The sequence below is a fragment of the Benincasa hispida genome, chromosome 6 (genome assembly GCF_027475165.1).
Source record: "Benincasa hispida cultivar pf3 chromosome 6, pf3_genome.v1.1, whole genome shotgun sequence".
Lineage (NCBI taxonomy): Eukaryota > Viridiplantae > Streptophyta > Magnoliopsida > Cucurbitales > Cucurbitaceae > Benincasa > Benincasa hispida.
Window position 1 is genome coordinate 27139998 of NC_143483.1, and position 12765 is coordinate 27152762.

The window sequence follows — 12765 nt, forward strand, 5'->3', positions numbered from 1 at the left end:
TCCAAGGTCAAGAGCAAAAGGTTTGCAAGCTGAATCGATCCATTTATGGGTTGAAACAAGCGTCCAGATCTTGGAACATTAGATTTGATGCTACGATCAAATCTTTTGGTTTTGACCAAAATATTTATTAGCCTTGTGTATACAAGAAGATCAACAAGAATAAAGTAGCTTTTTAAGTACTTTACATGGACGATATTCTACTCATTGGATAGGAAGGTTGTTTTTTTAGTGGTGTTCTAAAATCCCAATTGGAGAATTTGATTCTCACTTGGTTCTACAAAGGTAAAGGTTTTCTATCCATTTTTTATGAATTTTAAGCATGCCTAATTTAGGTTCTAATTTTACAATAGGCTAAATTTTGTTTTTCTTTGGTCTCTGTATTATTTCTAAATTACCCAGTGTATGGGTATTTCAGAAATTCCAAATTAATAATGAGTTTTGGTTATGTACTTTTCGTTGCACTAGGGCTTTCATCCCTATAAAAACAATAAAACATAAAATGACTACATCAATATTCAGTAAATTTCTTTAAAAGTTGACTTGAAAGTTTTATATCAAGGTGTTATCTATAACAACATTTGAATGCAATGACTAAGAAATATCAACTAATGTTTTCATAAGGAGGATCAAATATGTTGCTCTCTTTTTCCCTTTACTAGATTTTCTAAAAAGCTTTTTAATAAGGTCATTGTTAATCTATATGGATAATGTACTTTTTTTTTTCTTCATTGGGTTTTTCTTAATATGGTTTTAACGAGACATATATTATATAAACTATGGATATGGGGAATGTGTTTTGAATATTTGAATTATATAAAGATGTCCATAGATATCCCTAAATCTTTTCCATTATCTTCAGTTGTATCTTTATCTTTTCATATATTGTAAACTCTATAAATAGTAGTGATTGAGACCTTTGAGATATATAATTGAATACATAATATATTCACCCTCTACTTTCTTTTCTCCCTACTTTGTTCTTGTTTCATTTATTTTATAGCAAAGTTAACATATTATATTATATTATATATATATATATGTATATATCTTACTTACATTAATGACATTCTATTGTTTATATATCTATATATATTTGTATTTATATTTACTCGTTGGTAATATAATAAACTCTAAAAGAAATTACATTTTTTTATCCCTGAGATTCAAGAGTTAGGTTGCATTTGAGTTCCTAAGGATCTATTTGATAAGCAATTTGAAAACATAAATTTGAAAACAAGGGATTTCACGAAAACAAAATTGTATTTCATGTTTTCAAATATGTGTTTGGTAGCATATTTGAATCCTTGGTAGCATATTTAAAAATTAGATTCCAATTTAAACAATTGTTTAAAATGTATTTATTATTATTTTTATAAATCATAAAACTTGTTGTAGTTACCCACTAAATATTAGTTAAAAATAACTTGTTATTAATTTATTTATGAATATGTTTGATGTTAATTTTTTCTTCTTTTTTTTTGTATAATTGATATTTTGTGATATATTATATAATTTCTAATATATTGCAAAATATATTTTTTAATTTTCTAAAAAAATTAATTGAGTATATAACCTAACATACTATGTTTCTATTTTTTTTAATCTTTATTTAGTATAATTCTGTACTTTAAAATTCAAAATTCAAAATCAAGATACAATAAAAACATAGAAATGTTGTTTTCAGAATTTGCACTCTTTGGATTACAGAATTCGAAAATAGTTTTCATAAACAGAATTTGAGTTATTTGCCGAATACATATTTGATGAACTCAAATCTGAAAATTTTGTTATTTTAAAATGACATAGCATGGGTTGTTTAATAAAAAAAAAAAAAAAAAAAAAAGTATTTGTTTATTTTAAATAAAAAAATGTTCTTATTTTTAAAATATAAAAAGTTACCTTATTACTTTTCATTTTTCTTTCCTTCTCTTCTTTCTGTAGTATCCTTAGTCCATCGGATAAACAGGATTTAGGGTATCTTAAGATGTTCAGAAACCTCAAGGCGGCAAGAAATTTTATATTATTATAAAATAAACAAAGTAATTCAAATACCTACTTTATGAGAATCTTAAATGCATGTGAAACAAACTACCATATGTATTTATTTGTTTTTTTTTTTTTTCTAGTTCTAATGAATTCTTGTATTATTCACTATTGAGAGAAGGGAAAAAATCGGAAAAAAAAAAAATCTTAGTGCATTAATATTTACTAGAACCACCCTTGCCCAACTCATAGAAACACGGTAATGTGAATAATCAAAAAAGAAAAATAAGGCGGTAAATTTTCTCCCCAAAAAAGCGGTAAATAGAATACAAAATTAAAAGTAAAAGTACAACTAAGAAAAGCGGGAAAATGAAACTAAAAACAAAAGGTGAGGCGGTAAAAATAATAATAATAATAATCTGATTTCTTTATTCGTAAAGGGAAAAGGAAATAGTAAGTTATAATTATAAATATGAGAAGGTGTTGATCGATCAGAGCCCGTTCATATTTGTTTCGCAATCATCCCTCCCTGCTTCAACAATTCCTGTCTTCGAAATTAACTACGAAGAGATGTGTCAAGTAAGTAAAACAATTCCGTCATTGAATAATGATGCTTCGATTAACGAAGCTATAGATAGTTTGAGATTTATTGGAGATGTTGGCGAAATCGATTCACAATTTCTAGAACTTATTTTACCGCATTGTACCATTGACCAATTGATGCATATTGAGAAAAGTTCCAATGGGAGAGACCTCTCCCCGATAACGAACAAACTGTGGAAAAACTTTTATGAAAGAAAGTTTGGTAAGGATGATACTAATTCTGCAATCAAGAGAATGAAACATAAAAAAGAGTCGTTCAAATGGATGAATTTATATGAGGCGAAAATAAGGGAGTTAGAAAATAAGGCAAGTAAAATTGAAGACCAAGTGGTACAAACTTATCAAAAGGAAAAAATCCGAAAACAAAGTCGTCAAATAGTATTTTTTGACTGTGAGGATTTCTCATCAAGTAAGAAGAAACCAAGATGTGAAAGAATGGGATTTGAATACAACACTACTAAGAGTAAGATGCCAAAAACAACAACGAGAGAAGCACCGATAAGTGAAACTTTCTCTACGAACAATAAGAAATGTACTTTTCAAAGAACAGTTCAAGAAAGACAGAATAGTAATAAGAGCAAGATACTAAAGAAGGCAAAGAGTGGTAATAAGAGCAAGATACTAAAGAAGGCAAAGAGAGAAACACTGCAGAGTATAGAGATGAAAAATCTCATAGCCTATCGAAGGAATGCGATGCAGAAGAGTTAATTTTGGCCCGAAGATAGATAGCATTTTATTTGTATAGTTTAGGTTAATTGATTCCAAAGTTACCGTTTATACATAAGTTTTGGAATTGTATTACATTGATTATTTTTTAATAAAATTGCATTGATCATTAATTTGTTTGATTAATTTCAATATAGTATTCTTAAAAACCAAGTGGAAAATAGAGAACTATTCTAGAAAATGATTGTATTGCAATAGAACATATACTTTGTAAGTTACAAATATACATATAATATAATCTAGGGGTAGACTGAACTAAATCTATAAACTTGGAACAATACGGAGATTACGACTGTCTTATTATCTGGAGGCCGATGGCCGTAAATTAATGTTTAAACAAAAATAACTTTGTAAAAGTTCGTCCTCATTACATTTACATTTCAATGTCTTCAAGATCCGGCAGAGGAAATCGTAGGATTGCTGCAATTCCAGTTATCTGGGCAAGTTCTGTTCAGCATAACAATTGTTAATAGACTCTCTACAGTTCTTTTTCTTTTCTCCTATTTTTCCTTTGTTAAATGGAATATATAAATATATAAATATGAAATGAGACAGGGTCGGTAGGAAACGAAATCTTTCTTCGAATAATTTTGGATAAATAGTAACATGAGCCATTTAATGCATTCATCCAACAAAATATGTTAGTAGACATATTTTTCGAATGTGCTTGATATGCTTTGCGGAGAATCAAATGTAGGTAAACTGTGTGTGTTGCTACTTTGCAAATTGTATTCTGTGTTTTAGAAATGGTTTCAAATTCCCTTTTAGTTTGCAAATCTTATATCAGTCTTTTTGTCACTTAGCTTCAACTAAATTTATACACAAAAAGTATGTTATGAGCATCAACACTATTAAGAGTAATGAAAAAATGTATTAAGGGTGAGGTTTCTAACTTTTGCAAGCTGTAAGGGTATCTTCAAAACCAACCCATAATGTGGTTTATAATAATTATCTTTCTATTCCTAATTTCTTGTTTTCAGAATCCATTATCCTAAATGTGATTTTAAAATTACTAGCAAGTCTACAAATGAATGAAATCTCAACACAACCATATACTTACGTTCTCCTGAGACGTGCATAGATGAAAATATATGAACAGTGCCACCTGAATCCCTAACTGAATCGACTAAATTGACATACTTTTGTCGCTCCGTTATATCATTATTCCTGCAGAACATTATGTTGTTAAAATAAATAACCATGTAAAATTGAGAACTGATTGTTTCTTCTATGTAAATGTGTCATGCTGAAAGTACGATTAAAGCTCATGAACACAAGCTTTCTACTCGTACAACCCCAAAGGAAAACTAAGATTGTATGACATGTTTGTTGAATTTCATGCATGCTCAGATAAAATTGAGCCTGCAAATCGCTTTATAAACTTAAAATGATTGCAAATCCACACAACAGTACAGGGAAACTCATCACAAAATAGTTAAAGGAAACATCACCTAAAGAGATCATCAGTAATGAGCAATGTTTGAATAGCCATTCGTTCATGGGCAACCTCTACATGTTTCGGTCCATAACAAGCACGGTCAGGGTCCTGCACAGTGGCCACGAGTTCAAAAAAGCAAAACAAAATAGAAGTGGCATGTGGAAAGGAAACGGGAATGTTCTCTTCGGCCACCAACCATATCAAGGAAGAAAATCAGCAACGTAATATTCTTAGGGTATCTCTTAAACTAAGCAGAATTAGACAATCAACTTTAGATCGCCAACTGCAGTATGAAAGTTCTCCTACCTCACTCATACGTGCATATCAAAGGTTAAAATGCACCATTAATTTTTTTTTTTTTTAATAAACAACCACTTTCATTGAGAAAAAAATGAAAGAATACAAACACTGACATACAAAAATCAAGGCCACAAAAAGAAGCCAACTAAGAAGAGAATCCAACTATGCAAAAGAATACCAGAGGCCTTGCTCATCCTCAAACGTCCTAAAGAAATTTAAATACTCTTAACATCCCCTAAGCTTTTTCCATATCCAATGGATCGTTTAAACTTGGTTTCCATTCATGTGTGCTACAAAGTGGGATGCTGGACCGGTAGAGTGTAGACCAACCAGTATACGGAGAAATCCTTGTTTTTCCCAAAACAGACACCTTTTTTTGAGTCGATAACTCTAGACTCCCATCCTTCCTAGTTCTAACTTTATCTGAATTAAACCCAAATCAAGTTCCACATGTAGATTTGATCACCTTTTTATAATAGGCATCACGTGAATAATGTCCCATAAATACGATGACAGAGAAATAGATATGAAGTCAATAAGATTGTCTTAGTTAACGTAATAAATGCGGAGACAACCACAAGATGTTATTACATGCAAAGAAAATATCCAAAATCATTTACCAATATGATATGTGTTTAACAAAAAAACTTCCAGAAAACGTAGAAATGGAAACTCACATTAGAGAGCATGCTGAAGAAATCCTTTAGAGCTCGAACCTAGATGGAAGAAAAGGGAACAAAAAGGAAAAGGAAAAAGGGAAATTAACTTGAGGACATTAATGCACACTAGAGCACGGCTGTACATGAGAAGTTTGCAACATAGAGCGTAAAGAACCTCTTGAGCAGCTTTAGTGTCTTTTATCATATTCATGACATTTGAAGCATCCAAAACCTCTCGTAAACTATGCCTATCAAGAAAAAGAAAATTATTAACCATTAGATGATATACAATTAAATTTACCTTCACCTATCAGCTTAAGCTTTTAGTTCAATCGGTGATTTAAGATGGTATCAGAGTTTTTGTGTTCAAACCCCTGCAACGTTGTTTCCTCCCAATGATTTCCACTTGTTGGGCCTTCTTTATATTTCAAACCCACAAGTGAGGGAGAGTTAGATGATATACAATTAAATTTATCTTCTCTTATCAATTTAAGTTTTTGGGTCAATCAGTGATTTAAGGTTAACTACTTGAGATAATGCACACATTAATTTTCTTTTAAATAATTCACGTCAGAGAAAAATATAGACCATACTTGTATCCTGAGGTTGTATGTATAAGAACTATGCGGGATTTATTCTCAATAATAGGTCTTAGCTGTCTTCTTTCGGCTTCCAATAATAAGTGTCGATGGAACTGGTCCTGGAGCACATATAGCAAAACCAAAAATAAACTAAAATAACCATAAAAATGAATATAAACTCCAATGTAATTCAAACCGCAAAAACGAAAACAAAAAATTATTAGAAGTATATAACAATTGATTTTTCATCTTCCGAAAAGATCCATTATTAAAAGCACGTTTTCAAGTTCCATTTTTAAATATTTTAGAGAGAGTATTTTGGATTTACTGCAGACCTTTGTAAATCCAGGACTAGCTATCACTGCACAGCGTACCACATTAAAATCAACATACTTCAAGAAAGCCTACACAAAGAATAAAAACCAGTTAGAACGTGAGGGGGGGAGGGGAGGGGGAGGTGGGGAACTTAGTCTAGGCATTGCAACATTTATTTAACGCATGCAAAACATTAAAAATTTGATAAGGGATACCTGCAAAACATTCTCGAAGAATTTATTCAAGGCCTGCAGAAGAAAATTTGGAATTTGGAGATATCAGCTTCTAACCTACTAACTAGAACATAGTCATCTGCTACACTGATCTTAAGAGAAGTGAAAAGTAACTCCAGCTAGCAGAACCATACCGACTCATAACCAGCAATAGCTGGCCCATGCTTGCGAGGAATTGAAGTTTCTATTCGAGCTCGAGTGATTGTCATACTGTGATATACAAATCACCGCAATATTTAAACACAAAAACCAAAATCACTTGCATTGCAATGCAGTTGTCAGATAACACCCTGACAGAAAGTAAACGTTGAATAGAGATTGATTTTTTTTCATTGGATGAAAACCAGAATTTTAATGGAAAATGAACCAGGGCACTTAATTTTGGCTAATGAGTCCATGTCTGATACAACTGAACACTCGGATATCTCAGACTTGTTAGACATGTTTGGAACCCTTAACAATTTTAATTCGAGAAGTTCAAAAAAAACTCAATTGGTGTAGAAAAAGTTGCAGGCAAAAATATAATTAATTGTGGAGAGTATCAAATTTCAACTTCTCCAATCACTTTTTCGTTTTCATGTGCAAATACCTATGTTAAAATACCTTTTGTGGATTGAAGATCATTTGTGTGCGTGTGTGTTTCTTTTTTTTTTTTTTCCTTCCTAATAAAGTTCAACTCCTGTCAACCTACTATTGTTTTCTAATTATTCCCCTCCTTCGTAGTCTCCAATTTAATTTATTTTCCTTCTAGTATCCTGGGAAGTTTAAGTATTCCATTCCTCTTGATACATTAGTTACTTTTACAGAGAAAAGAATAACAGACAGCAGACCAGGATCCTCATTTTTGGTCCTTGAGTTGCAAGTTTAGTGTCTATTTAGTCTCAGGAGTCTCAAACTTTGGTCTCTTAAGCTTGAAAAATAATTTTAAATGGTCCCTAGAATTAGTTGACCTAATAGAAATATGACATGACAATTAATTGGTGATGAGTCGGCAAAGAAATATTAATTTTATATTATTTATTTTTCTTATGTGGCCTTTTCTCTTTCTCCCTCCTTCCACTGCTCTATTCTTCATTCTCCTCGTCATTCAGCAGATCTTGTTGCTGCCACTGCTACCATGATAGATAGTCGTCGTCATACCAAAGCGTCTTCATCTTCTATCCTCTTTTTGCCCCCACCACTTCCCTTCTCTCAAAACCCAACTAAAGAAAACCCACACATCCTGCTGTTTTGTTCGCGTTTTAATGTTATGTCCTTAGAATAATAGTTGGATTTAAACAAGCAATAAATTAAAATTAAAGAGATAAAATAATGAAATTAGGATGTTGACCATGGAAGCCAAATAATGTGCGCCACGCCCAACCCTGTAAACAAGGAATCTTGCTAACCTTTCACTCAACGATTCTATTTAGAGCAATTTGTCTATCTCGAGGAGAAATTTCGATGTGCAAAATGGTGGAGAGGTAAATTACCTGAATAATTTTAAGCCTCAAGTGTTTGGTTGTGAAAATAATTGGTTCAATTATGAATAGAATAGTTTCAAAGCTGAGTGTTTCTTCTGATCTTAATAACTGGAGCAACACTAGCAAGCAGTAGTATAGTAATTTGAGTTCAACTAGGTATGAAATGAATGCACTTAATGTGTTTGATAATGGGCGGCAAGATCTGCTGAAGGAGGAAAACGAAGAATAGAGGAGTAGGGATGAGAGAAACAACGGAGAAATAGAAAAGGCCACATGCAAATATATATATTTTGTAGCCAGCTCACTTAAAAATGACACGTCAGCAGATTTTCATCACCAATTAATTGCTTGTCATTTTTCCGTTCAATAAACTAACCTTGGTGACTATTTAGAAATATTTTTCAAAACTAAGTACTAAAGTGTAGCTTTCCCATTTTATGGGACCAAATAGACACTAAACTTGAAAACTCAAGGACCAAGTGAAATATAGCATAAATAAATATCGATCTGTGTTTCCAAATAAGCAGAGGATAAATAAGTTAGAAGAATCTCTTTTCATTCGTATGTCAAAATGACTACTTACATATAATACATGGGAAAACCTAAATGTCATCCCAATGACAATAAAGTTACCTTTTTCCAACAAGGAGAACATGTGCTAGTCCTTCTTGCATTAAAACCACAGCCAAATCAGCACTAGCAGCAGGATCTGAGGTTTATAGAAGTCAGCAACCATTCATCAGCCTACTCAACATATGCTAAAAAAAACCTATTAGATAGAAATTATAATTATAAAAAAAAGGCAACGCTTTCTGTAACTAGCTGATCACTGTCCAAGAATTCTAGAAAAATATTTCGATGTTTGATGTGGAAGAGCCTTAACTATTTCAAAAACAAAAGTAGATGCTTCTTCCCACACTAATCTTAAAGTAAACTTAAAATCAAATTTACCTTCATGTGGTCAAATATTTTCAACAATAAAATCAACCATGTTGATTTCTTATAAATAGCAATTTCACTCTAGCCACCATGAGAACAGCTCAAGTAGTTACCACATTATATCTTTGACCAAAATGTCAAAAGTTAGAAATTTCACCCCACAAGTTGTTGAACTCAAAAATAGTAATTACGCTCTATGTGAAGAAACTTAATGCACAGTAGTATATTTAATGCAACCAATTCAACAACATTTCCTTTCTATCATGACAAGAGCAGAAACAGTTTACCCAGAAACATACCAGAAGCTTGATGAAGTACATCTAGTGCAAAAGAGTCCCAAACATCCTAGAAAATGGGGAAGAATTTCTCCTCGTCAATATTTTCTTTTTTTATGAGTGTGTGCCTTTTGTGGAGAAAAAATAAAAGAGTGCTGAGAGAGAAATAAAAACCAGCATAGCAAAAGGACTCGACAAAAGAAAACTAACTACCTATATGCAAAATGGGTCCAATCCAAGAGAATGAAAACTAAGGGAAATAATCAGTTTCTTACCAAAAATGGGGTGGGGCACTCTAATTCTCAAGCATTAACCATCTGTTAAAAGGTTTTAATTTTTTGTAGGGGAGTATCCTGGGTGGAGAAAAAACAACATTTTGGGAAATGTACAGAAACAGTAGTGTCAACCAATGCTTAAGGGACAAAGAAAATTTTACCTTTCTCAAAACAAATGGCCGATTCAGCTCAAGTTCTAAAGTATGGTAAGCCCCTATCTGAAATGAAACATTAGTCGTTAATAAGCTAAATCATCAATGGATATTAAAACGATAAAATATGGCTAATCTTTTAGGGAAAAATCACTTAAATTGATAACAGCAAAACTTTACTATGTTATTCTTTAAACAGACTTATTGTACTTTATTGGGGTCCCTTTCATTAGCGGGACCTTTTTTTTGTTAGATCCTTGAATTCTTTCATTTTTTTCTCAAGGAAAGTTTGGCTTGTTATAAAAATAAATTTAAGAAATATATATCGTTTTCTGAACTATATTTTATTGTAGTTGTATCTAAGTTCTTGTTTTTATTTATTTTTTGTCTTTCTTTATTTTCACACCCTTGGGAGCTGGTATCACTTGAACGATCCTTTCTCTTTTTCCTTTTCATTATATCAATGAGAAGTTGTTTCTTGTTCAACAATATATATATATATACATTATCACTGTAGTTACCTTCACATGCTCATTTTCCAGAATATTCTTTCCACGTATCCGCAAAATAGATCCAACTTTGTCATAATCTGCCACCTAAAAGATGTTCCATGTGAACAGGAGTTATATCGGATAGCATCTTCAAAGAAATTTGAATATATGAATTGCACACAGAATAAATGCCGAAAAAGGATGTGTGTATGAAATGCATACGACAGACTAAAAAGTTATTATCAGTAGTTCATATTAAGTTTTATCGTTGTTATATATGGATATAGTGGATAAAATAGGGTGCTAATTGGTTAAAAAATTCATCAGTATCTTAGTACCCAGAGTTTGGGTGAATTTTCTACTTCAAATTATAATTTTTAGTTGAAAACAACTGAGAGTTGCTACTTCTACTTAGTCTATTCCAAAAGGATTTCTCATCTTCTTCATTTGTTATTTACTTTTTACATATTAATATATTATTTATCTCCAATAAAAAAATTACAATTATAGAATAGAGGTAATGGGAGCTCGACATATACTGGACGGTGCTGAACTAGCCTAAGAACTACCTTTAAATTTAAACTAATCTTAGTACCTTAAACAAAAGAATAAGGCAGTTTAAATTATTGAAATACTCATGGAATACTTATAGCAGTTCCCACAGGATCACTGATTCATACACTCGTTTTGCCATGATAATGCTAAGTTGTTAGAATTTCATACCTCCTCAACTTTTATTTCTAGCTTGAGTTTCACTCGTTCTGCATCTCTTCCTCCAGAAGCCTTCTCTTTGATGACTTTCCTGTCATCAATCATATGCATGCCAAAAGAGTATATAAATAAGAAGCCTAAAGAACTCAGGGGAGAACTCATTTTTAGGCCCGTACATAACTCATGCTAAGCTCAATAAACTAAGTTTCACCTTAAAACCCCTTTAATTTTATTAAATTTAATCAAAATTAGTTCCCTCGGTTTAGTTTTCATTTTTTTCCTATATGAAATTTGCCGAAATATGAGCATTATTGGGGTTTGAACTTCGATGAAATAACTTTGTGAGTGTTAGTTCTTCTGGTCATGTTAAATATGAGCATTAGGTTAGATTTCAGCATTTTCAGTGCATAGTTGGAGTGTCTTTTACCTGCTTTTTTTCTTGCCTAAGTTTCTTACATTTTCAAAGTTGGGTTCGGGAATTTTTGTGGTTCGAAACTTAGAATTTTGTTTGTTCATATTTGTGTGATTAAGTAGTTAATTGGTGAGTAATTTTCAATTTGTAGTTTTGAGGTAGTACAAATTTCACCACTTATCCAAATTTAGGGTTCAATTAATAAAACTGGAAGTACAAAGGCTCAGATTTACTCACTTATCTAACTGCTAATGTTCAAAGTGATCTTTTTTATCCAAACTTAAGTCAGAAAAATAAACCCAAAATAAGAAACATTAAATTAGAACCAAGAACTTGAGCATGGAAGAAGGAGATACCTAACGGTGACAGCCATGACAGTGTCTCCCGGAGCTATCAAATTGTAGGCATGCCATAAATCATCTGAATCAACTGGCACCATCTGCCCCAACAAGATTACATAACAGAAATTAGCCACAAATATATATACATATATTGATCAAATGGGTTCCACACACAAAATCTTAATCGCGTAATACACAATTTCATTCAAAGAAATTCATATCCAGAAAAGAAGAAGAAGAAGATTGAATGCGCAAAGGGTAGCAACAATAATAGAAATCTTAATCGAGTATATAAGAAGTTTTGGCAATACCTTGACGCTACCAGGTCCATGCGGATCAAGCTGTTTGCGTACGATCTTCATGATTTCAACAGAAAGTCGGATTTTCTTTTAATATCTGCTTCAGTGCCTCTCCATAGTAATAGTAACGAACTTCAATCACACAGGTTAAGTACCCAAAATCAGTGCCCTAAACTTCATTAAAGCTAACTAGTGTTTTCTCGCGCGTTTTCAGTTTTTTTTATCTACTACTACTTCTGTGACCAGATCTATTGACCATTCTGGTTTTGGGCCACGTTTATATGGGTTGAAAGATAATCCAATGATTTATAAAATGTGGGATCGAGTTGATTATTTTTATTATTGTTTACTTGTCTTCTATAATCGTAATGTAGTAAAATCCGTATCAAAATCTATAATCAAATCGTACAATTTAATTGAGAAATGAAGAGTGTTCAATCTTATTGTGGTTAAAAATTACGTGGGTCTCACTACTTTTATCGTTACCATTATCGTTATCGTTACACATATTATTACTATAATAGTATGAAAATTATGAATTTACCATTTATTGTTACCTTTACCTTTAC

The 12765-nt window shown here is 31.8% G+C and overlaps 1 protein-coding gene across 1 annotated transcript; it reads right to left on the reverse strand.

The window, feature by feature from the left end:
• Positions 1 to 3481: 3481 nt before the first annotated feature.
• PEL1 (Eukaryotic release factor 1 (eRF1) family protein) lies at positions 3482 to 12449 on the reverse strand. Its single transcript, XM_039034757.2, has 16 exons — positions 12209 to 12449; positions 11913 to 11995; positions 11157 to 11235; positions 10464 to 10538; positions 9952 to 10008; positions 9540 to 9585; positions 8935 to 9010; positions 6973 to 7048; positions 6821 to 6853; positions 6626 to 6694; positions 6303 to 6409; positions 5885 to 5957; positions 5728 to 5766; positions 4764 to 4858; positions 4373 to 4479; positions 3482 to 3759 (listed from the first exon to the last, which is right to left on the reverse strand). The coding sequence occupies exons 1-16, from the start codon at positions 12257 to 12259 to the stop codon at positions 3686 to 3688; spliced, it is 1140 nt and encodes a 379-aa protein (XP_038890685.1). The 5' UTR covers positions 12260 to 12449; the 3' UTR covers positions 3482 to 3685.
• Positions 12450 to 12765: the final 316 nt, after the last annotated feature.